This window comes from Salvelinus fontinalis, chromosome 3 (genome assembly GCF_029448725.1).
Source record: "Salvelinus fontinalis isolate EN_2023a chromosome 3, ASM2944872v1, whole genome shotgun sequence".
Lineage (NCBI taxonomy): Eukaryota > Metazoa > Chordata > Actinopteri > Salmoniformes > Salmonidae > Salvelinus > Salvelinus fontinalis.
The window spans coordinates 13,260,403-13,286,477 of NC_074667.1; the positions used below are offsets into that span (position 1 = coordinate 13,260,403).

The 26,075-nt window shown below is 41.4% G+C and overlaps 2 protein-coding genes across 3 annotated transcripts; both read left to right on the plus strand.

Annotated features, from left to right (window-relative positions):
- The first annotated feature begins 3,454 nt into the window (after positions 1-3,454).
- LOC129839319 (uncharacterized) lies at positions 3,455-11,411 on the plus strand. 2 transcript variants are annotated; one of them, XM_055906652.1, is made up of 6 exons: positions 3,455-3,579; positions 3,919-4,025; positions 6,213-6,538; positions 7,250-7,354; positions 7,506-7,621; positions 11,243-11,411. In XM_055906652.1, exons 1-6 carry the CDS (start codon positions 3,565-3,567, stop codon positions 11,324-11,326), a joined length of 753 nt encoding a protein of 250 aa, XP_055762627.1. In that variant the 5' UTR covers positions 3,455-3,564; the 3' UTR covers positions 11,327-11,411. The 2 variants fall into 2 exon arrangements, with proteins under 2 accessions (XP_055762627.1, XP_055762636.1); XM_055906661.1 differs by lacking the exon at positions 11,243-11,411 and adding an exon at positions 9,495-9,704.
- LOC129839312 (NACHT, LRR and PYD domains-containing protein 1b allele 2-like) lies at positions 11,323-25,826 on the plus strand. Its single transcript, XM_055906639.1, has 10 exons — positions 11,323-11,522; positions 12,564-12,641; positions 19,969-20,192; positions 20,277-20,341; positions 20,440-20,654; positions 20,813-21,069; positions 21,568-21,702; positions 21,807-21,954; positions 22,175-22,201; positions 22,443-25,826. The coding sequence occupies exons 1-10, from the start codon at positions 11,417-11,419 to the stop codon at positions 22,751-22,753; spliced, it is 1,566 nt and encodes a 521-aa protein (XP_055762614.1). The 5' UTR covers positions 11,323-11,416; the 3' UTR covers positions 22,754-25,826.
- The last annotated feature ends 249 nt before the right edge of the window (positions 25,827-26,075 follow it).

Consider the following 26,075-nt stretch of genomic DNA (forward strand, 5'->3'; position numbering starts at 1 on the left):
ATCCAATAATAATAATAAAATGCATATTGTACGAGCAAGAATTGAGTACTAGGCAGTTTAATCTGTAGAGGAAATTATGCTAATGCGAAACAGCACCCCCTATAGTTGCAAGAAGTTAACACAGTGTCCAAAGAAGGGCCAGAAGTATACAGAATGGTGTCGTCTGCGTAGAGGTGGATCAGAGAATCACCAGCAGCAAGAGCGACATCGTTGATGTATACAGACAAAAGAGTCTTGAACCCTGTGGCACCCCCATACAGACTTCCAGAGGTCCGGACAACAGGCCCTCCGATTTGACACACTGAACTCTGTCTGAGAAGTAATTGGTGAACCAGGCGAGGCAGTTGTCGTGTCTTTGGCTATGCCGGATGAAGTGATATGACATGCTATTCTATAAAATCCTTTCTCTGTAATTAATATTACCTGATTGAGCTAATCATGTAAATGTAGTTGACTAGAAAGTCGGGGCACCACGAAATAATATTTATAGAGCTGTTATTTTCCGAATAAACTCTTAAAGACCTAGTAATATTTTACATCAATAGCAGTCAATATTAATCGTCACCTTATTTCAGTCTCATCTGAAAGTTGTAAATTCTTGGTTATCTTCACGAACCCTGGCTAACAAGTTGAATCAGCAATACAAAATTGCGTTTAATTATTTATTTACTAAATACCTAACTAATCACACAGAATTACATATACACAGAATTAATCATACCTTGATTACAAATTATGTCATAAAGGAAAACGTCCCTAGCGGACGGAACAGATATGACAGCTGGTTACACAAAGAAAAGGGGCTGGGTTTGAGTGCGAGCGGGAAGACTGAAGAACAAAGGGAGAAGCTGTAATGACTTTCGTCGGTGGAAGGAGAGGAGGACCAATGCGCAGCATAGTACGTATACATATTTATTTGAATACTTTTTAATATAGAACAAAACAATAAACAGACGAAAACCCAACGAAGCTTACAGTCCCGAACTAGTGAACACAGACAAAACAGGAACACACGAACAGGAACAATCACCCACAAAACACACTACAAAAACAGGCTACCTAAATATGGTTCCCAATCAGAGACAACGCAAAACACCTGTCTCTGATTGAGAACCATATCAAGCCAAACACAGAAATAGACAAACCAGACATACAACATAGAATGCCCACACAGATCACATCCTGACCAACCAAAACATAAAACATACAAAGCAAACTCTGGTCAGAGCGTGACAGAAGCGATGTCTCTATTGTAAATACAGGATCTTATGCATTCTAAATTACAGCCCATTTGGAAAAGGAAAATGCAATGAATATTTACTCTGAGCTGCGCTTCAATAGGTTGGTGGTAGATGAAAAGGCCGAGTTGCCCAAGAGTTCTTCCATCCTTTGAAGAGCGTCTCTGGTGGTAAACTGTAACTGTTTTAGTAACGTCGTTGTGTGGTAGACCGTATACTCTGTCTGTCCTTTCCCAGAGCACGCTTGGCGGCTGGTGTGAATCAGAGTTCAAAGTTCATACCCCGTTGCCATGCTTATATGCTCATGCTATATTCTGTCTGGTATTGTCTAAATTCATCATATTCGACGTGTCGATCGTCCTCTTCACGTGGGAATTCAATGCTAATTTCGTTAGGTAGCTGAGATTGGCTTTGCTCTGTAGGTGTCACCTGTCCTTCTAACGTCAAGGCCGTCGCCTTAATGTCCCCGGAACAGGAGGTTACATTTTCGTCAAGGGCTTATATAGTGGAGGGAGAAGGGCGTGTTTCACAGTCTGCAGCCCATGTCTCTTCACAGGGGCGGGCCACTGATTGAGCAGAGCCCTAACCTTATGAAAACCCAAATCTCTCATTTGGAAGCTAAAATTAAATTTTATCTCTTCACCAATAATTTTATATTTAAACATTTGAATTGCACAACAATTCCATGTGAATCTGATAACTATAATGTGTAGACTTTCCACTGTACAGTTTATGTCATCCGATCTCAGATGACAACCGAACTGACATCATATTCATTAAGTACCAACGCATATGTTCAACTGGTTGGATTACCAAAATATTGTTCATTTCCCTCACCTTCTGATATTCCCAGAATCTCTATGTTAAATTCTCTGTGCTACGGATCCCTTTTACGGGATCACTTTCCTAAACAACCGCTAGAATTGTAGGGCACCAAATGCATAAATATTACAAAAAATATTTATAATCTTGCAATGATGCAATACCAAAACACAGTTTAGCTTGTTGTTAATCCACCCATCGTGTCAGATTTTGAAAATATATTTTACAGCGAAAGAAATCCAAGCTTTTGTGAGTGTAGCTTTCAATGCTACAACAGCTAGCCCTAAATTAGCATGGTCACGAAAGTCATAAAAGCAATAAAATTAATCGCTTACCTTAGATAATCTTCGGATGTTTCCACTCATGAGACTCCCAGCTACACAACAAATGTTATTTTTGTTCGATAAATACTACTTTTATGACAAAAAAACGCCATTTGGGTTGCGCATTATGTTGAGAAAACAAAAGCCGTGTTCCGTTCGACAAATTCCAAAAAGTATCCGTAACAGACAATATTTTGACAGTTTTGGAAACTTTGGATTGTTTTCTATCCTAATCTGTAAATGATATGCATATTCTACGATCTGGGCCAGAGAAAATGTCAGTTTACGTTGGGCACGTTATTTAAAAAAATATATAATAATCAGATTAGGACAGATTAGGATAGGAAACACTCCAAAGTTTCCAAAACTGTCAAAATATTGTCTGTGTATATAACAATACTTATTCTGCAGGCGAAAACCTGAGAAAATCTAACCCGGAAGTGATATATTTTTTTTTATCTGTGTTTCCTGGCCCGTCTATCCTCCATTTAAAGGGGTATCAACCAGATTTCCAATGGCTTCCTCAGGCTGTGCCCAGGCTTTAGACATAGTTTCAGGCTTTTATTTTGTATAATGAGCGAGATGTTTCAAAAGTAGTCAGTTGTCCTCTGAATGTTTCCTGCACGCGAGAGAGGGGCTCCCCATTTTCCTTTTCTCTCTTAAAGAATAGGTTATGGTCCGGTTGAAATATTATCGATTAAGTTTGTTAAAAACAACCTGAAGATTGACAAAACTGCACATTTTAGACTGGTCTTCTATTGTCCCCAGCAGAAGGTGCACCTGTATAATGATCATGCGGTTTAATCATCTTCCTGATATGCCACACCTGTCAGGTGGATGGATTATCCTGGCAAAGGAGAAATGCTCACTAACAGGGATCTAACAAATTTGTGCACAACATTTGAGAGAAATTCGTTTTTTGTGCATGTGGAACATTTCTGGGATATTTTATTTCAGCTCATGAAACATGGGACCAACACTTTACATGTTGCATTTATATTTTTGTACAATGTAATTTGAACACAAGAGGGCAGCACGCCGTACATAGCACGCTACCATATAACCCACATACAGTCTGCATAGAACTAGGGATGACTCACTGCTGAAAACGAAAGTAAATTTTGAATCTTAAAACTCTTCTTTCATATTTTCCTGTGCTGCCGGCACTTTTTGTGTTTAAAATGGATCCATCCCTGGTAAGAAATTGTTTATTGGGAAATGTAGTATTCTGTCATTTCACAAATATTAGGTAAATGTCGCTGTAAAAGTTTGTTTACAGAAAAGTAGGCTACGTTATATTTTCATATTCCATTGACATCAGCAAGGAAGTGGGAGATAGACTTGATTAAGAAATATAATTTATTTAATGGATGAAACAATGCAACTACATGTGATTATGTTGGTGATATGCCTACATATAATGTCTGGGTTAAAATCTACATTGTAGATAGTAAACCTTTCTGATTTTAATCACATAACATTAAGAGACCAAACATAGCAACTTACTTCCTACTACTTGATTTCATCTCATGAAGTTGTTGGGATATAGCCAAAGCAGTTACCCGGCTGCTGCTTCTGGGAGCCAGGCAGAGGCAGAGATTGAAGAGCCACGCGATAAACTCCCCCGCGACTCCGCTAGAATGTGAGTGGAGATTAATGAGTCTGATATAAACAACTCTGCCATACCTCTTTTATTGCATCATTCTCATTAATTGAGTGAAAATCATGTGGAACAATGAAGTAAATACAGCATGTGGTGGTGGAACGGGAACACTGACCACAACAACTTTTTCTGAATAAAGAGTAAAGGTGTAATCTATGTTCTGAATTAATGGTTTATATGTATGTGTGTATTAGCTACAATATATTTCTGTTCGTTTTTGAGTGGCATGTGTTCTGAAATAGACAATAATGTGCTGTGTTGCATTTCAGCATTGTTCTGTCCTTCAGAATAATACTGAAATTAAAACAACTCTTATTTTATATTATCCAACTTGTTTGATCATTTGAAATCCATTGGCAACAAAACAAGGAAATGATCAAATAGTTATACCTGATGTTTTTGTTGCACTTCATAGTGTTTATCTGCCATTTCTATGGCATCATTTTGCTGTTAAAACTTTGGTTCTGCATGGATTCTATTATACATATTGAACAAGAATAGTATATGACACATGCACATAAGACTGGAATGTATTCTGCTTGAACAACATTTCAAAAGAGAAGTGCTAATATTCTCCCATTGGCCGGTTTATCAAAAGCTATAATCCACCTCTTTTCAGAAGGAATTCTCAATCAGAACGAGCAAATTTAATACAGAACAGGGTTCTTTATCTTCTTATGGCTGCAGGGGCAGTATTGAGTAGCTTGGATGAAAGGTGCCCAGAGGTGCCCATAGTAAACTGCCTGCTCCTCAGTCCCAGTTGCTAATATATGCATATTATTATTAGTATGGGATAGAAAACACTCTGAAGTTTCTAAAACTGTTGTCTATGAGTATAACAGAACTCATATGGCAGGCAAAAACCTGAGAAAAAATCCAAACAGGAAGTGGGAATTCTGAGGTTGGTCGATTTTCAACCAAGCCCCTATTGAATACACAGTGGGATATGGATGAGTTTGCACTTCCTACAGCTTCCACTAGATGTCAACAGTCTGTAGAACCTTGTCTGATGCCTCTACTGTGAAGTGGGGCCGAAGGAGACCATGCTCTGACCATGCGCGTTCACATGAGAGGGAGCTCTGTTCCATCGCACATTTGAAGTCAATGTAATTTTCCGGTTGGAACGTTACTGAAGATTTATGTTAAAAACATTCTAAAGATTGATTCAATACATCGTTTGACATGTTTCTACTGACTGTTACGGAACTTTTTGACATTTCGTCTGCTTTTAGTGAACGCGGTTCCTGACTTTGGATTTGTTTACCAAACACGCTAACAAAAATAGCTATTTGGACATAAATGATGGACATTACTGAACAAAACGAACACTTCATGTGGAAGTGGGAGTCCTGGGAGTGCATTCTGACAAAGATCAGCAAAGGTAAGTGAAGATTTATAATGCTTTTTATGAGTTTTGTTGACTGCACAATTTGGCGGGTAACTGTATGGCTTCCTTTAGTGGCTGAACGCTGTTCTCAGATTATGGAATATTGTGTTTTTGCCGTAAAGCTTTTTGAAATCTGACACAGCGGTTGCATTAAGAACAAGTGTATCTTTAATTCTATGTAAAACATGTATCTTTCATCAAAGTTTATGATGAGTATTTATGTTATTTGACGTGGCTCTCTGCAATTTCTCCGGATATTTTGGAAGCATTTCTGAACATGGCGCCAATGTAAACTGAGGTTTTTGGATATAAATATGAACTTTATCGAACAAAACATATATGTATTGTGTAACATGAAGTCCTATGAGTGTCATCTGATGAAGATCATCAAAGGTTAGTGATTAATTTTATCTCTATTTCTGCTTTTTGTGACTCCTGTCTTTGGCTGAAAAAATGACTGTGTTTTTCTGTGATTTTGCGGTGACCTAACATAATAGTTTGTGGTGCTTTCGCTGTAAAGCCTATTTGAAATCGGACACTTTGGTGCGATTAACAACAAGATTACCTTTAAAATGGTATAAGATACATGTATGTTTGAGGAATTTTAATTTTTGAGATTTCTGTTGTTTGAATTTGGCGCCCTGCACTTTCACTGAAGTTATTTAGATTGAGGTGTTAAAACAAGGGTGCTTTATTAAGAATGAGCTCTTATTGATTTTATTCAATGTTTTTAGACTGCATATAAACATGGTCATTGGGTGCCTGTTTCTTGTGTCCAGGTCGACAATACTTTATAAGCAATCTGTGTTGAGGAGGGCTGAGGAGCTAAAAGAGAGAAGCTATTTGGGTCTTCCAAATCAGCTGCTGCCCACTCTGGAGGAGCTAAGCACAGCGGAGTTGAGGAGATTTCAGATTTACCTGACTGGTGGCCAGCTGCCTGGCTTGCCTCCTGTCCCAGAGAGCCAACTGAAGAGGGCGTACTGGCAGAAGACAGTGGTAACCTCCCAGAAATACAGCCCTGAGAATGCTGTGAAGATCACAGTGGGCATCCTGAGAAGGATGAACCGGAAAGATCTCATTGAAAAGTTAGAGAGAGATCACAAAGGTAACAGCAAAACAAAAGATCTATGTTTAACATTGCCAAAGTAAGTGAAGTAGATAATAAACAAAAGTGAGATAAACAATATAAATGAACAGTAAAGGTTACACTCACAAGTTCCCAAAGAATAAAGACATTTCAAATGTCATATTATGTCTATATACAGTGTAGTAACTATGTGCAAATATATAAAGTACAAAAGGGAAAATAAATAAACATAAATATGGGTTGTATTTACACTGGTGATTGTTCTTCACTGGTTGCCCTTTTTCGTGTGGCAACAGGTCACAAATCTTGCTGCTGGAATGGCACACTGTGGTATTTCACCCAGTAGATATGGGAGTTTATCAAAATTGGGTTTGTTTTCTAATTCTCTGGGGATCTGTGTAATCTGAGGGAAATATGTGTCTCTAATATTTGCATACATTTGGCAGGAGGTTAGGAAGTGCATCTCAGTTTCCACCTAATTTTGTGGGCAGTGTGCATATAGCCTGTCTTCTCTTGAGAGCCAGGTCTGCCTACAGTGGCCTTTCTCAATAGCAAGGGTATGCTCACTGAGTTTGTACATAATCAAAGCTTTCCTTAAGTTTGGGTCAGTCACAGTGGTCAGGTATTCTGTCACTGTGTACTCTCTGTTTAGGGCCAGATAGCATTCTAGTTTGTTCTGTTTTTTTGTTAATTCTTTCGAATGTGTCCCTCTCTCTATATATATATAAGGGAGCACCCATGCTTCTGCCTCTACACTGCCTCACTCTGCTTCCTCTGGTGGGCAGTCCAGCATCTTGACAGGTCCCAGTCAGGGAGCAGAAGGGACTTTGGACGGTGAGTGGACATTGAATATATAGCCTGATATCAACCACTCTATCATAGCTAATGTACGGCATCATTTTTTTAAATGAATCGTAAACAACAAGTGAACACAGCATGTGGTGGTGGTGTAGGGGAACTGTGTGTGACTGTTTTCTGTGTCCAGGTGGAACCTGTCTGATGAGAGGCTTGGATCTCTTAGAGGTGGGGTCGGCGAGGAAGAGGAGGAGAAGGTACAGACCGAAGACTCTGACCGGCAGTCTGAAGAAGAGTAAGCAAGAGGTAAGACTTGTGGCCATTTCTCAGGGTTTGTCATTGTGAGCAAAGATTAAAACAATATTTTGTGTGTTCATGGACCCTTCCCTATGAACGGTGTCACCATTTGGTGCTTACCAATGGATTTAAACCAAACTTTCCATACATATTTGCCCATGGAAGAAGTGGTCACAAAGGGACTTTTTGGACCTGAATGCCAAAACATTCAGCCTTTCCGGGAAACTTAAAGAGAGAGAGGCTGCTTATAAACACGGTAAGGTGTCTGGGGACAATTGTATGTTTAAACAGTACAAATATGACCTACGCAGATCGATCAAGATGGCGAGACAAAAGTGGAGGGACAAAGTGGAGGATCAATTCAGCGTGTAGGATATTAGGCGTATGTGGCAGGGGCTTCTAACGATCACGGATTACAAAAGTAAATCCAGTCACGCCGCCCTACTGGATGAGCTAAACACCTTTTTCTCACACTTCGAGCAAAGCAACTCTGAGCTGCCAAGGAGAGCCCCTGTGGACAACGAGGGCTATTTGTTTACGGTCTCCATGGAGCGGCATATGTAAGTCATTCAAACGCGTTAACTCTTGCAAGGCTGCCGGCCCAGATGGCATCCCTAGACGCTTCCTCAGAGCATGTGCAGACCAGCTAGCTGTTGTGTTTTTGGAGATTTTCAATCTCTCTCTAGCTCAGGCAATTATCCCCACCTGCTTCAAGATGTCCACTATCATCTCAGTGCCCAAGAAAAGGAACTGAACTGAATGACTACCAACCCTTGGCACTCACTTCGGTCGTTATAATAACTGCTTTGAGAGGCTAGTCAAAGACTATATCACCTTCTCCCTCCCTGACACGTTCAACCCTCTCCAATTTGCCTACCGCCCCGACAGATCCACGGACGACGCATTCGCCAGAACGGGGCCAAAACGACAGGAAGTCACTTCAGACATACTTCCTCAAACAGTAGCTCAACGATTCCCCCAAGTTGGGAAAGCAAGCTCCTTTGACTGTCGGGCAAGATGATGTATGGTCGTACTGGTCACACACACACACACATACACAAAACATGAATCTTTCGCCCAGAAACAGGCTCCAAACATAACAACAGCTCTATCACTGGTGTGCAGAATATAACACTTTTCTCTGTCTCCAGTTAAGCTAAGAGGAACCAGTTAGTGTCTGTCAGTCTTGGCTGAGTGGCCAGACATCATGGGGTCATTCTACACACACAGAACAGTTAGAACAGACCTCTATTAATGTGCACACACACAATCTGTCACGATCGTCATAATAAGTGGGTGAGAGAGAGGACCAAGGCGCAGCGGGAAATGAAGACATCTTCTTTTATTGGAGATGAAGACAAAACGAACACTATACATAAAAAAGAAACAAACCAACAAAACGACCGTGAAGCTATAAACGTAGTGCACAGACAAGCAACAAACGTTCAACATAGACAATTACCCACAAATGCATGATGCCCATGGCTGCCTTAAATATGGCTCCCAATCAGAGACAAATTAAAGACATCTGTCTCTGATTGAGAACCACTCAGGCAACCATAGACATACCTAGACACATTCACTCAACCATAGACATACCTAGAAACATTCACTCAACACAAACTCATACACTACACCCAACACCCCCTTTACCATATAACCACCCAAAACGACAAAACACAAACATTCCCCATGTCACACCCTGACCTACCTAAAAATAATAATGAAAACAAAGAATACTAAGGCCAGGGTGTGACACAATCTTATATGAGTTAGTTTCTTTATCAATCTCAAGCCCAATGCCTAGGCTTAAAGAAGGATATTTTAGTACACAAGCATTAGTAAGGTTTAACATCAAAATGCCCTCACAACTTCCTGACAGGCCGCCCCCAGCTGGTGAAGGTGGGCAACATTACCTCCTCCACACTGATCCTCGACGCGTGGGCCCCACAAGGTTCCGTCTTCAATCCCGTCCTGTACTCAATGTGTACCCACGAATGTGTGGCCTCGCACTGTTCCAACTCCATCACCAAGTTCGCTGACGACACGACAGTAGTAGGCCTGATTACCAACAATGATGGGACGGCCTACACGGAGGAGGTAAGTACTCTGACGGTGTGGTGCCAGGTGTACAACCTCTCCCTCAATGTCAAAAAAACAAAGGAACTGATTGTGGACTTCAGGAGGAATCAGGTTGGGCAAGCCCCCATCCATGACTGCCGTAGAGACGGTTAAAAACGGCGTACAACATCTCTGAGGAGCTGGAATAGTCAAACCACACAGACACCATGGTGAAGAAGGCACGACAGCGACTGTTTAACCTCAGGAGGCTGAAGAAATTTAGCCTGTCCTCGTGGACCCTTACAGTATTTTATAGCAGCACCATCATGATCATACTGTTGTACTGCATCACAGCCTGCTAAGGCAATTCCACCGTCGCTGACCGCAAGGCACTACAGAGGGTGGTACGCTCAGCCGAATCTACCGTTGGGTGCACACACAACACCAGGTGTCACAGCCACCCGAGCCACGGCCTGTTCTCCCCTCTTCCATCACTCAGACACAAGAGTACACTCTTCCCCAATAGGGTAACCTTTTATGGTGCTGGGTAGAACCGTTGTTATAGAGGGTTCTGCCTAGAAGGGTACTACCAATAAGGTACTACCAATAACCATTTTATAATCTAAAGGTTATTCCTAGAACCCTCTATGAAGGGTTCCACTGAGAACCCTTTTATCTTTGGAGAGTTCTTCCTAGAACCATCTATGAACGGTTCCACCAGCCTTATTAGCCTTTAAAATGTGATTATTTATGACAATGGAACAACCATCTCAGTAACAGATGCAATAAGTCCAACTACTGACATATTTAATTAATTTAGAAAAAGGTATGGTATTTATCTTTGTGTTGCATAAAATGAATCAAACAATCAATGTACATGCAAAAACACAGATATTAAAATAAAACATTCTGAAAATCACCCTGCAATAGAGCATGCTGTAAAATATAATATATGGTTCTATGTAGAACCCTTCTTGCCATTCCAATAAGCCCTTCTTATCTTCCAAAGAATCCTTCTTGCATACTAAAGGTTCCATTAGAACCATTTGCCTTACAAAGAACCCTTGTCTTCCAAAAGGGGTTCTTTAGATCAAAGCGGCTCTTATCCTCTGCAAAGAACCCTTTTGGTACCCTTTTTTCTAAGAGTGTACAGGAGCATCATGGTTAAAACTAACAGACTGGCCAATAGCTTCTACCCCCAACCCCCCCCCCCCCCCCATTTTGGTATAATTGATGTGTAAGGTTAAAATATGTACATATTTACAACAATAAAACATTTTTACAAGAAATTATATGATAGTTTTCCAACCTGGTTTGTAAGCTTTTAAATTATATCAGTCACAACCATTTATCTTTTCCAGTGATGAAGACATGATGTCTCATGATGCGGTATGCAAAATAAGCACCTTTATCTCCTGAATGTTTTGGCATTCAGGTCCAAAAAGTGTAACTTTCTGAGCATATCTACAATGGGCAAATATGTATGGAAGGTTTCTTTCAAATCAAAAGGGGTGCTGTCAAAAGGGATTGAATTCAAATGAATTTACCCTTGTGTTGTTTTCCCTATAGGGACCCACAATGCCGTCTGTTTCAAATCTTCTACTGGAAACTCTAGAGAAGCTGAGCACAGTCAAGCTGAAGAGATTTCAGTAGCATCTGACTGAGGATGTTTTGGACAAACTTCCTCCCATTCCAGAGAGCCAGCTGAAGAACTCTGACTGGCAGGACACAGTGGATCAGATCATGCAGACCTATGGCCCTGAGAAAGCTGTGGAGATCACTGTGGTGGTCCTGAGGTTGTTGTACCGGAATGATCTTGCTGAAGTCTTAGAGAGATCTCATAGAGGAGGTAAACAGCATGACTGACAAATTTATTCATTACAATTGCATGTCCTTGTTTGATAGCCACAGTTACTCTCCGAATCTCAGCCGAGACTGAAGGAGAAGGTATATGTGGCATCAGTAGTAGTCATATACTGTACATTAATTATAGTCCCAAAATGGACTAAAAAGTGTTAAAACAATAACTTTGGACATAAAGCTAGTATTTTCTAAAACAAGAACGTCTGATATGAGGGGTACTTGTAACATCTCTGCTTTCCTTGGAATATTTGAAGGTTGGGTGTTGATTTCAAGTAATACTCACTAACACAGGGTGTTCACTCGTAAACGATCTCTCGGAGCACTCCGAGTGCACACGGATGCTCCGGTTGAAGAGTGATCTCACAATAGCAGTCAAGCACTAAAGCTAACTGGCTAAAGTTGGCTAGCTTGATAGCTACTTCCAGACACAAATGAGAGAACACCTCACTCTGAATATTTTACTCACCCTAGCAGAGCTGGTTAGAGTATTTTTATGTTATCTTGATGGGTTAATGACTGTAACTGTGTTACTGGCACGACAACACATAAGAAACACCCACATCAAAGCACGCGTTCAAGACACAAATGTTGTATTTTCAGTGGCATTGCTTAATGAGGAGGAAAACGGAGGTGAAGCAGCCAGTACAGTTCCTATTTCAAGTAAATATTCACACATTTGGAATGTTTTTGTGCATCTCTGAGCAAATTTCAATTGATTCCTTGGGAAATTTCATGTTTTCATGTGTATCTGAGCTATTGCCATTCAATCAGGCAGAAATTCAACCGGTGTGACTTAGCACTGTGATAAAGCCACTCTCACTACACTGGAAGTTAATAGGAATACGACTTTTAGATTGCGAAAACATCCATCATATATGTCAGATTATAATACTGGCCGATGTCATAATGTGGGAGGTTGTCTTCTCTCGATTGAGCCATTGATCATATTTTTGTAATATTCCTACCTCAAGAAATGTGTAATTTAACAGAGGGTCTAACACATTCTCCTATTTGTCTGCCTCTTCAGCCCAGGGTGCATTGCATGGTAAAGTTGCGGATGACAGACTCGACTCTTTGAGGCACACCGATCTGCAGGTTGAACATGGTGAGATTGTAGACTCCTAAATTGATAGTGTAGTTTGTTACTTCACATGCTGATATTGACTTTGGTATTATTGTGTGTTGCTACGTTAACTAGCGAGCTAGCTAGCTAGCCAGCCAGCCCATAGAGAGAGCATTGCATTGTGGGTTTTGTAGTTGACTTGAGCTGCAACAGATTTCCACAACAATTTTAAAGTTGACTTGAGCTGCAACAGATTTCCACAACAATTTTAAATGTTGTTACCAGCCTTATTATAACGAAAAAAAATAACAGTTGTTCACAAAAAATATTGTTCTCACATATTAGTGTTATGTATGGTTTGAGTGGTTTTGGGTGGATTTTTCCTTTAAGGTTAAAGTATGTCTGACATCAAATCAAAGTTTAATTGTGCGCAGGATGTACAGCATGTGTAAACGATAAAGTGAAATGCTTACTTTTGATCTCTCCTCAACAGTGCAGTTCAAATATCAACATCAAAATAATCAAAAGTAAACTATGAAGTCAGATTGCAAAATCTAAAATATGAACAAATTAGTAATAAGTAATGTGGGAAATACACTCACTGGACAGTTATTAAGTACACTCATCTAGTACCGGGTCAGACCCCCTTTTGCCTCAAGAACAGCCTGAAATCGGAATCGTTCGTTGCTCAATTGGTGTTGGGAAAACAGTACATCACCATCCAAATCCTGACTCTGCCATCAGCATGACACAACAGGAACCGGGATTAGTCGAACCAGGCAATGTTTTTCCACTCCTCAATTGTCCAGTGTTGGTGATCTTCTTGTGTTTAGTTGATAAGAGTGACCCCGGTGTGGTTGTCTGCTGCAATAGCCCATCAGTGACAAGGATCGACGAGTTGTGCGTATGGCTGTTGCGGTGACCCTATTACCGCCACGCGACCTTTGAGTCATGGTAATCTCCTTTTAAGTACTCTGGACATGCGTTAGCAGTACCCAACTTGCTAATGATCATCAGGTCACTAATGGCCTGGTACTCAGGGCTCTATTGTCCCTCTAACCGCTCTGACATCAATACAAATGAAATGGAAAATCACATCAAACACGTATCATCAAAACAGTATCGTGCTTTTAAAACTCACCTCACTGTGATGATCAATTTAAAGAAAGATGTTCAACAGCAGGTTGAAACTGAGTGGAAAACATGGTTGTTGTGGATGTTGTTTCAAAGTCTAGCATAACAAAATGGACAGCGCTTTCTAAGATGATGATTAATTGCATATTCTCAAGCTTGAAAAAAACTATGCATATCAGTTTGCGTATTACGCATGGCAATACTAGCCTATATTCTAGCCTATACTTCAAAATGAAACAAATTCAGAGTTGGCCTACAATTATAGTGAATTTGTATTTGACTTTGAATAGCCTAGTAGCAGGGCATTTTTTATATTTTCATAATTAATATGCTGACACATTACCTTAAGCTACAGAATAAAGTGCGTTTCCATCTCCTCCCCTCTCTCCTTCATTCCTTTCTCGAGCGCGCAGAGAGCAGGGCTGTCAAAAGTTAAATGAAATATGTTTGGTTGTGAAAACATGTTACTATCGATGTTGCCGACAGATTTCACTTGGTTTCCCAAATGAAGCCCTGGGTAGCTGCAGGAACAGAGTCGGAGAGCCCATAGCATGGTAACCGGAATAGCCTACCCAGTGGGAATGTGGCCTCCGGATGACATGTCTTTTTTCCCCTTGAGAGAAATAATATTTTTTTGTGCATATGGAACATTTCTGGAATCTTTTATTTTAGCTCATGGGACTAAGCCATAATTTTTGTCAACAAACAGTCTCCATATATACTTCCATCCATTTTTTTGACTGGTACCGGGGGACCTTCAGACTTGTCTTTTGAGGCCTGTTGGCGTCCTAGAGCAAAACAACATGTGCTTGTTTGTGATAGTCTCACCTTTACACAGAGGGGTCATGTTAGTGTGTAGCCCAAACTGTTCTGATGCTACAGACAGAAGTTTGGTAGATCGGCTGTACCGACTTCAGACGAGTCCCTAGATGCTTGTGGGGGTCATAGAGCAAAACGGAGAATACCCTTGTGTTCGTGAGAGTCTCATCTTTCCATAGAGGGGTCGTTAGACTTATTCAGATAGCAGCCGATAAGACAGCTATCGGACAATTGTTCTTGGGTCACTATAACTATATCTATTTTGCCAATTGGATTGATCTACCGACGGAAACGCACGAGGTGGCTAAAAACAGACCTCCATCCTATGCTAGCTTGCTACCAATAGCCCGGATAGCTGTCTGAATCGCCGTGACCCCAGCCAACCTCTACTCGCTGGACCCTTATGATCACTCGACTGGGCATGCCTCTCCTTAATGTCAATATGCCTTGTCCATTGCTGTTCTGGTTAGTGTTTATTGGCTTATTTCACTGTAGAGCCTCTAGCCCTGCTCACTATACCTTATCCAACCTTTCAGTTCCACCACCCACATATGCGATGACATCACCTGGTTTCAATGATGTTTCTAGAGACAGTGTCTCTCTCGTCATCACTCAATACCTAGGTTTACCTCCACTGTATTCACATCCTACCATACTTTTGTCTGTACATTATTCCTTGAAGCTATTTTATCGCCCCCAGAAACGTCCTTTTACTCTCTGTTCTAGACGTTCTAGACGACCAATTCTCATAGCTTTTAGCCGTACCCTTATCCTACTCCTCCTCTGTTCCTCTGGTGATGTAGAGGTGAATCCAGGCCCTGCAGTGCCTAGCTCCACTCCTATTCCCCAGGCGCCCTCTTTTGATGACTTCTGTAACCGTAATAGCATTGGGTTCATACATGTTAACATTAGAAGCCTCCTCCCTAAGTTTGTTTTATTCACTGCTTTGGCACACTCTGCCAACCCGGATGTTTTAGCCGTGTCTGAATCCTGGCTTAGGAAGACCACCAAAAATTCGGATATTTTTCATCCCTAACTACAACATTTTCAGATAAGATAGAACGGCCAAAGGGGGCGGTGTTGCAATCTACTGCAAATATAGCCTGCAGAGTTCTGTCCTACTATCCAGGTCTGTTCCCAAACAATTTGAACTTCTACTTTTAAAAATCCACCTCTCTAAAAACAAGTCTCTCACCGTTGCCGCCTGCTATAGACCACCCTCTGCCCCCAGCTGTGCTCTGGACACCATATGTGAACTGATTGCCCCCCATCTATCTTCAGAGCTCGTGCTGCTAGGCAACCTGAACTGGAACATGCTTAAAACCGCGGCGATCCTACAATCTAAGCTTGATGCCCTTAATCTCACACAAATTATCAATGAACCTACCAGGTACCACCCCAAAGCCGTAAACACGGGCACCGTCATAGATATCATCCTAACCAACTTGCCCTCTAAATACACCTCTGCTGTTTTCAACCAAGATCTCAGCGATCACTGCCTCATTGCCTGCATCCGTAATGGGTCAGCGGTCAAACGACCTCCACTCATCACTGTCAAACGCTCCCTGAAACACTTCAGCGAGCAGGCCTTTCTAATCGACCTGGCCGGGGTATCCTGGAAGGATATTGATCTCATCCCGTCAGTAGAGGATGCCTGGTTATTTTTTTAAAATGCCTTCCTCACCATCTTAAATAAGCATGCCCCATTCAAGAAATTTAGAACCAGGAACAGATATAGCCCTTGGTTCTCTCCAGACCTGACTGCCCTTAACCAACACAAAAACATCCTATGGCGTTCTGCATTAGCATCGAACAGCCCCCGTGATATGCAACTTTTCAGGAAAGCTAGAAACCAATATACACAGGCAGTTAGAAAAGCCAAGGCTAGCTTTTTCAAGCAGAAACTTGCTTCCTGCAACACAAACTCAAAAAAGTTCTGGGACACTGTAAAGTCCATGGAGAATAAGAACATCTCCTCCCAGCTGCCCACTGCACTGAAGATAGGAAACTGTCACCACCGACAAATCCACTATAATTGAGAATTTCAATAAGCCTTTTTCTACGGCTGGCCATGCTCTCCACCTGGCTACCCCTGCCCCGGTCAACAGCACTGCACCCCCCACAGCTACTCGCCCAAGCCTTCCCCATTTCTCCTTCTCCCAAATCCAGTCAGCTGATGTTCTGAAAGAGCTGCAAAATCTGGACCCCTACAAATCAGCCGGGCTAGATAATCTGGACCCTTTCTTTCTAAAATTATCTGCTGAAATTGTTGCCACCCCTATTACTAGCCTGTTTAACCTCTCTTTTGTGTCGTCTGAGATTCCCAAAGATTGGAAAGCAGCTGCGGTCATCCCCCTCTTCAAAGGGGGGGGGGGGCACTCTTGACCCAAACTGCTACAGACCTATATCTATCCTACCCTGCCTTTCTAAGATCTTCGAAAGCCAAGTCAACAAACAGATTACCGACCATTTCGAATCCCACCATACCTTCTCCGCTATGCAATCTGATTTCAGAGCTGGTCATGGGTGCACCTCAGCCACGCTCAAGGTCCTAAATGATATCATAACCACCATCGATAAAAGACAATACTGTTCAGCTGTATTTATCGACCTGGCCAAGGCTTTCAACTCTGTCAATCACCACATTCTTATCGGCAGACTCAACAGCCTTGGTTTCTCAAATGATTGCCTCGCCTGGTTCACCAACTACTTCTCAGACAGAGTTCAGTGTGTGAAATCGGAGGGTCTGTTGTCCGGGCCTCTGGCAGTCTCTATGGGGGTGCCACAGGGTTCAATTCTTGGACCGACTCTCTTCTTTGTATACATCAATGATGTCGCTCTTGCTGCTGGTGAGTCTCTGATCCACCTCTACGCAGACGACACCATTCTGTATACTTCTGGCCCTTCTTTGGACACTGTGTTAACAACCCTCCAGGCGAGCTTCAATGCCATACAACTCTCCTTCCGTGGCCTCCAATTCCTCTTAAATACAAGTAAAACTAAATGCATGCTCTTCAACTGATCGCCGCCTGCACCTGCCCGCCTATCCAACATCACTACTCTGGACGGCTCTGACTTAGAATATGTGGACAACTACAAATACCTAGGTGTCTGGATAGACTGTAAACTTTCCAGACTCACATCAAACATCTCCAATCCAAAGTTAAATCTGGAATTGGCTTCCTATTCCGCAACAAAGCATCCTTCACTCATGCTGCCAAACATACCCTTGTAAAACTGACCATCCTACTAATCCTTGACTTCGGTGATGTCATTTACAAAATAGCCTCCAATACCCTACTCAACAAATTGGATGCAGTCTATCACAGTGCCATCTGTTTTGTCACCAAAGCCCCATATACTACCCACCACTGCGACCTGTACACTCTCGTTGGCTGGCCCTCGCTTCATACTCGTCGCCAAACCCACTGGCTCCAGGTCATCTACAAGACCGTGCAAGGTAAAGTCCCCCCTTATGTCAGCTCGCTGGTCACCATAGCAGCACCCACCTGTAGCACGCACTCCAGCAGGTATATCTCTCTGGTCACCCCCAAAACCAATTCTTCCTTTGGCCGCCTCTCCTTTCAGTTCTCTGCTGCCAATGACTGGAACGAACTACAAAAATCTCTGAAACTGGAAACACTTATCTCCCTCACTAGCTTTAAGCACCAGCTGTCAGAGCAGCTCATAGATTACTGCACCCGTACATAGCCAATCTATAATTACCTCTTTCCCTACTTTATTTATTTATTTATTTTGCTCCTTTGCACCCCATTATTTCTATCTCTACTTTGCACATTCTTCCACTGCAAATCAACCATTCCAGTGTTTTACTTGCTATATTGTATTTACTTCGCCACCATGGCCTTTTTTTTGCCTTCACCTCCCTTATCTCACCTCACTTGCTCACATTGTATATACTTATTTTTCTACTGTATTATTGACTGTATGTTTGTTTTACTCCATGTGTAACTCTGTGTTGTTGTATGTGTCGAACTGCTTTGCTTTATCTTGGCCAGGTCGCAATTGTAAATGAGAACGTGTTCTCAACTTGCCTACCTGGTTAAATAAAGGTGAAATAAATTACATTTAAAAAATACTGAACAAAAATATAAACGCAACATGCAACAATTTCAAATATTTTACTGAGTTACAGTACTGTACAGTTCATATGAGAAAATGTGTCAATTTTAATCAATTCATTAGGCCTAATCTATGTATTTCACATGACTGGGAATACAGATATGCATCTGTTGATCACAGATACCTTTTTTTAAATTTACCTCACAATGGGCCTCAATATCTTGTCACGGTATTTCTGTGCATTCAAATTGACATTGATAAAATGCAATTGCTTTCATTGTCCTTAATTTATGCCTGCCCATACCATAACCCCACCGCCACCATGGGGCACTCTGTTCACAACATTGACATCAGCAAACCGCTCGCTCACACAACATCATACACATGGTCTGCGGTTGTGAGGCTGGTTGGCCAAATTCTCTAAAGCATGGGACCAGCACTTTACATGTTGCGTTTATATTTTTGTTCAGTGTAGTTTAGTTTCGGACGCGTATGGAAGTGAAATTAATGTTAAATTCTCTGGCAACAGCTCTGGTAGACATTCCTGCAGTCAGCATGCCAACTGCACGCTCCCTCAAAACTTGAGACGTCTGTGGCATTGTGTTGTGTGACAAAACTGCACATTTTAGAGTGGCCTTTTATTGTCCCTAGCACAAGGTGCAACTGTGTAATGATCATGCTGTTTAATCAGCATATTGATATGCCACACCTGTCAGGTGGATGGATTATCTTGGCAAAGGAGAAACGCTCACTAACAGGGATGTAGACAAATTTGTGCACATTTTAGAGAAATTATATTTTTGTGCATATGGAATATTTCTGGAATCTTTTATTTCAGCTCATGAAACATGGGACCAGCACTTTACATGTTGCGTTTATTTTTGTTCAGTGTAGTTTATTTTCGGACGCTACAGACGAATTTGTGAAAAGACTTTCGGGATGTCTCATGGTCTGACAATCACAAACATCTAGCTCTGTCCCCTTTCCCTGCAGATGTGGAAGTGTTACATAGGCAGATTCAGTGGATTGTGACGCATCCAATGCAAAAAAAAACCCCAGATATCTCTAGCTTAAACTGATGGATTTTTATGGGGATTTTTGTATCATGCTAATTAGATTTCCGCGGGGGTGCGGACATCAACCTTAGGGGTGCAGGTGAATACAGGTCTGTGTAGGTAGACAGCTAGGGGTAGCTGTTCAGCAGTCTTATGGCCTGGAAGTAGAAGCTGTGCCTGATGGTCCGATGCTGTCCGGCAGATGGTAACATAGAGAACAGTCTAATTGAGTGGACAAAGATTTGTTTGTGACTGACACACACACTCTTTCTTTCTAGTGCCTGTCTGCTCATACCGGGGCTCCAGAGAAAAATCCCCACCTTTAAAAAAAAGTGAGACGACATGGTATGTCTCACCGGGCATTCTTACACCTGCCAGTTCTACCATATCTTGCTCTTGCTCTGAGAGTGACCTTGAGGAGGAACCCGTCCAACTTGTTCGCAGTTCTTTTAGTGCTTTGGATAGAGAAGCATCGGATACCAAAGCTGTTGTCTCTCTCTCTGTAAGAGCCTCACCTGAAAGAAAGACCATTGTTAGATCTTTTCAACAAACTATTGGTTCAATAACTATTGTTTTTACATTTTAGAAGCCTGCGACTCTCTATCAATTTGAACCTAAAACCTGTGATCATGAGAACAAGGGAGCATACTGGTAATGTTGTTTATTAACTTGATATTGCCTTTTTTATTGATTCAATACAGGGAAAGCACAAAATGACCATTCTTCATTTGTGTTGTTCTGCCCTACAGGTTCCAGTGGCCCCATGCAGGTCTGTTCCAGTGCAGTATAACAGGACTAGTATTTGAGTTGGAGGGGGAAGGAGAGGTGCTCTATTGGACAGTCCCCTGGAACAGGAGGCTTCTAGCCCAGAGAGGCAAGAGGCCTGCAGGGCCCCTGTTTAAGTTTACATGTCCCCAAGGATCTGTCGGTCAGCTACACCTCCCACACTGTGAGCTCTATGATCGTGAGTGGTGATTTGATAAAAGTCCTAATACTTTCCGACTGATTTGATTCTGAAGGAGCATGTGCTTTTCGTTTACCTATCATCTGCATCAACATTGTTTTGATTGTCATAAAAATCTCAGCACGTCATGAAATTCTATAAATATATTTCTTTCCTAGAGGGTGGATGTGAGTTCCTGTCTGTAGCCCATGTGACTGATGACAAAAAAGTGGAATTTATCGATAACCTTGAGCTAACAGACACGCATGTCATAATAAATGTCACTGGATTCTCTAAGTATGGCATCGTCAGTGAAGAAGGCAGGCCCATCTCCCCTATCGATGCCCTTGTCTTGTTATTCTACCAGCTCCCAGATGTTGACAAGAGGTCCATCCTGAAGGTTTTGTTGCTTCCCAGTAATGTTGTACTCAAGGAGGTAGGCATATCAGAAAACCCTATACTTTTGCTGGAATTCAATTAAATACACACTGTGAATAATGCTGAACATTATCACTGTGTCACAAAAAGGCAGTCATGCTTTGAGTAATGTATCTACCCGGTACATCCAGAAGAGGACTGGCGACCCCTCAGAGCCTGGTTCCTCTCAAGGTTTCTTCCTATGTTACTGCCTTCTAGGGAGTTTTTCCGAGCCACTGTACTTCTGCCTCTGAATTTCTTGCTCTTAGTTTTTTTGGTGGGCAACTGCTGATGTAAAAAGGGCTTTATAAAATACATTTGTTGATTGACATAGATAAGGTTGACCATACAAAACGAAGCATTACAAACACATAATGATTATAGGTGAAGCATTTACAAGGGGCACAAACGTGTGATTATGTGTTTAATTAATGTGTGAGATACATCCTCAAGTGTATTTCTTCTTGACTCAATTGAAGCACAATTTATCCGTCCATTCCATATCTGTCTTCTCAAGGTACGGGAGGAAAGGAGAAGCAGCAATGGGGATAGAGAAATCTACCTTGAAACAACTTCTCACTGTCAACTCACCCCGAAGCAAGAATACACCCTCTCCACCGATCTTACAGATGACCATCGAATAAAACCAACGGTGATATCTGAGACGAGCTAGAAAATGTTGCTCACCAATTATTTTATTACCTTGTGTATTCAAATGACATAATTTGATTGACATAACTAACTCTTCTTTTACAGAAAGCATCATTTGTTGATTTCCAGTCCTATGAAAACTACATTCCAACATTTCAGTTGTTCATGCAATCGATTGTTAAGGAAGCGAATATTTTTCTGAACGAAAATGGCAGTGATAAATTTGTATGGGATGGACTTGTCTGGCTTCCAGGTAACTGAAAGTGAAAGGTCAAAGTGCGCAATCCACATGTGCAAGAAGTACTAGAACTATTGGTCATTTTGCTGTTGTCATTTATTTTGATCAATATGTTTTATTTATTTGTAAAACAATGTTGTTATTTATGATAGTGTATTTATATTATCATGATGACTTATTGTAATAGATGCAGTCTTTCATCAGATAGCAACAAAAATGTGTTTCTCATCCACAGCCTCACTAACAGAATTCACCTCTACAGGTAACTTTACTCATCACAACTTCTACTTTGCCATTCGTGATGAGTATATCTCACAATTGAAACAATAATTATGGAAAAATCCAAATCAAATAAATCCAATTAAAATATATTTAAGATGCACCATTGTAGGTTTCCTAATGGTCCTGAGTTGTCAAAATAATAATTATTACTTTTAGCGATTTAAAAAAATATATTTTGGATGTCAAGTCTCAATTTTAAATACGTATTTTTAATTTCCCAGTTTTGGCCCCTCCACCTGCAACTCCTTCTATCCCCCCTGGTCGAGCCTTCATTACAAAACACAGAATGGCGCTAGAGACTCGTCTGGGAGTCTTGCGACCCATACTCCTGCGTCTCCAGCAACCGGACCAGGGGGTTCTGATTGACGAGGAGAGGGAGGAGGTGCTCAGCATAACCACCAAGACCCTGCAGAACCAAGCTCTGCTGGACATGGTGATCAGAAAGGGGGCCCGCGCCCAAGAACACTTCTACCAAGCCCTGAGAGAAGCAGACCACTGCCTGGTTGAAGACCTGGAAGAGCAGACAGCCTGAGAGGTGGCGATTGACACAAGAAGATCAGAGTGTATTTAATGAGGAGCCATCCTGACCAGAGGTGGTTGGTGTGTAAAGTGTTAACCCCACCCAGGATATGACAGCACTTTCAGCAGGTTGAATTCACTAGACACCAAGTGGACTGAAATAGGAGGAGGTGATATAGAATTTTGTTATCAATTTACATACATTTCAATTATCCTACTCGGTCTGCAACCCAGAGTGTGTAACGTTCTGGTTTAAATGAAACAGACAGAATTCCCAGCTCACAATTAGTCAAATCCAAGTTTATTCACGAGAGCTCTACCGTGCATATACAAAGATGTTCCTTTTATAACATTATTCTTTAGCTACACACACACATGCACACTAACATTAGGATACTATCTTCTTCTCCTGAATTCTCAACACAGTTTATCACTACCCAGCTGACAGTTTCAGTCCCCCCCAGATAAGGGAAACCTGGAGGGGTACTTCCTGTCCTATCCTATCTCCCCAGTTTTAGCCGGGTCGGTTCAAACATAGGTTAAGGATTCTCTTTTTTTTTCTTTCGGCAAACACATACATTCCTCTCTTCCCCAGTCCAACCTAGTTGGACATATGTTTATTATTTTTAATTACTCCTTGTCCCTGCTACATAACCTCTAATCCCTAATGGTTAAGTTTCCGGGTAGAATTATTTAATCATTTATCTTAAACCTTATAAATTCTTTTATCAGGAGGGACTACCTGAACTTGTCCAATAAGAAATGCTTGTTTTCATTTTACGTTGCAAACATTTTGCTACAGATTGCACTAATGAATACCACCAAGTTGTTCCAGTTTAATGTTAAGTTGATACAAGACCAAAGAAAAGGGCAAGGTTAAGTTACTGTGTGGGGCGATCGTCCACCAAACAACCTACCTCTGCTACACAGGTGCATTGGTTGTACTCTAGCTCAGGGACTCAGATTTTCTTAGTGGTGTGACAGAATTGTTCATATCTCTTTAGTGTATAGATTTATAGAACATTATTTTTCATGTGCAAACATGACATGTTTTGATCTGATCTACAGTATTGCGATGGAGAAATGTTTTTTATATTTAAAAATGTCTGTAAATGCTGTAGTGTATACATACAAAGGTATTTGTATTGCATTTGATACATTTTCATGTAAGTTCGTAGTCTTTTGTGGGGTACCCCAGGTTAGCCGTCAGGGAGAGACGTGTTGAGGCCTGGTGACAGATGGGAGTCTACATCACACAGCGATGGCTCCCTCTGCTGGATATGCCAGGTCTTGACTGGGTCTCCGGCCAGGACTAATTGGGGCTGATTATGCTTGGTGAGTAATCAAGGGGCTGATTGCTCACCAGCTGGAGGAGTCCCATTAAAGCTGCCAGAAGGGCATCACATGAGAGTGGGGACTGTGGAAGAGAGGTTACTTAAGCGATAAGGCCCGAGGGGGGTGTGGTTATTGGCCAATATACCACGGCTAAGGGCTGTTCTTAAGCACGACGCAACACAGAGGGCCTGGATACAGCCCTTAGCCGTGGTATATTGGCCATATATCACAAACCCCCGAGGTGCTTTATTGCTATTATAAACTGTTCAACGGAATTAGAGAAGTGAAAATAAGTGTTTTGTCATACCCGTTGTATATGGTCTGATATACCACGGTTGTCAGCCAATCGGCATTCAGGGTTCAAACCACCCAGTTCATAATCCTGTATAGTCGTGCTCAGTACCAGAGATAACGGAGGGAGCTTGGTTTTGTTCCCCATAGGATACAGCAAGACCCCGGAGCCCAGAAAACAGTATCCTGGAGGAGACCTATTCTTTTCTCTTTGTTTTAATATTTAAATGAACACCCTTGAAATTTTGTCCGTGTCTGATCTGTGTAAATGTCTTGACCAAATCCCCTGGTCTGCCACACTTTCTTCCTACCAAGGTGACCCGTTTCAGGAAACTAGGCATATGACGCAAGTCACGACTTCACAGGAGAGCAATTTGAATGTTTTACTTTTTTTTAATCAAAATGCATTTTTAGGCAGAAATGCCTTCATGTGAACTTTCATGTGGCTTAATGACAAATGTGTATGCCATCTGTAAATACGAATACAATTGTTAAATTAGCCATAATTGACAGAGGTAATGAGCGGGCTGGACATACTAAGAGAGGAGTTCGGATTGGTCTGCCATATAGAGGGCTTCTGTCTATTTGAGCTGATCAGTCTGTGTTGGTAATCTAGTCAAATGCAGCTTTTTAAAAAAGGTATCGTGTAGTGGAGCTGCATAAGTGTTGCTCTCCACTTTCTGAAGGGTTGAGTTTTGAAATCAGTGGAATTAGAGTGTGGTAGCTTAAAAGCTGGCAAAAACACCTGTCTCCGGATTACATCTTCAAACTAAGGGCAACCGTGGCATGGCAACCATGACAGCATCCGTGACAGGGAGACACTAGCTACATTTTCAGATATTACACATTTCAAATTTTGGCAGAAAGTTGTTTAATTTCAAGCTAAAGTGTACTGTTTAACGATACATGTATAACGTTCTTATTCATTGTTGTTTAACTAGCTAATGTTAGCTGGCTGGCTCATTAGCTAACGTTACGTGATGTGTGTGATCTTACACGTTGTTTACCTAGATAGGTTAATTGTTTACATAGCTAGCTAGCTACATGTCTTATGCTAAAGTATACTGTTAGCTAGCTAACATTAGCTGGCTGGCTCCCTAGCTAACGTTATGTGCATGACGTTATTATTCGTATCCCAGGCCCGTTTGCTTTGCTAGTTAGAGCCTAAAGTTAGCTAGCTAACATTGAATCTGGTTGGTTAGCTCCCAGCAGATTCATGCAGCGTAGTAACAACATTATTTGACTATGTATATAGTTGTTTAACTAGCTAACATTAGCTGGCTGGCTCATTAGCTAACACTACATGATGTGTGCAATCTTACACATTGTTTACCTAGCTTGGTTCATTGTTACCTAGCTAGCTAGCTACATGTATTAAGCTAAAGTGTACAACACCCATTGAATATGACCGGTGTCAGTAAACGTCGGCAAAAAAGCAGAATTAAATTAATTTACAATTGGTTGAGTTGTCGTCGAATGTGAATTCAATGTGGAATCAACAAAAACTGTCATGTCATTGGATTTAGGTGAAAAACGGTGAAAAAAAAGACAATGTTGTAACGACGTCTTCATCATCTCTTCATCTCTTCATCCGAAGAGGAGGAGCAGGGATTGAACCAAACTGCAGCGTTGTATTTAGACATAATGAGTTTATTTAAGTGTAGACGAAAAACACGAACTTCACTTGAATACTTACAAAATAACAAAAC

Bases quoted from the DNA above. Each gene is read 5' to 3' on its own strand.
- LOC129839312 (XM_055906639.1), top strand. From the start codon at position 11,417: ATGCAGACCTATGGCCCTGAGAAAGCTGTGGAGATCACTGTGGTGGTC. The intron at 12,642-19,968 runs GTGAGATTGTAG...CTTTCTTTCTAG, and splicing joins CGATCTGCAGGTTGAACATG to TGCCTGTCTGCTCATACCGG. The intron at 20,342-20,439 runs GTAATGTTGTTT...TCTGCCCTACAG, and splicing joins GAGAACAAGGGAGCATACTG to GTTCCAGTGGCCCCATGCAG.
- LOC129839319 (XM_055906652.1), top strand. The intron at 6,539-7,249 runs GTAACAGCAAAA...TATATATATAAG, and splicing joins GTTAGAGAGAGATCACAAAG to GGAGCACCCATGCTTCTGCC. The intron at 7,622-11,242 runs GTAAGACTTGTG...TTTTCCCTATAG, and splicing joins TGAAGAAGAGTAAGCAAGAG to GGACCCACAATGCCGTCTGT.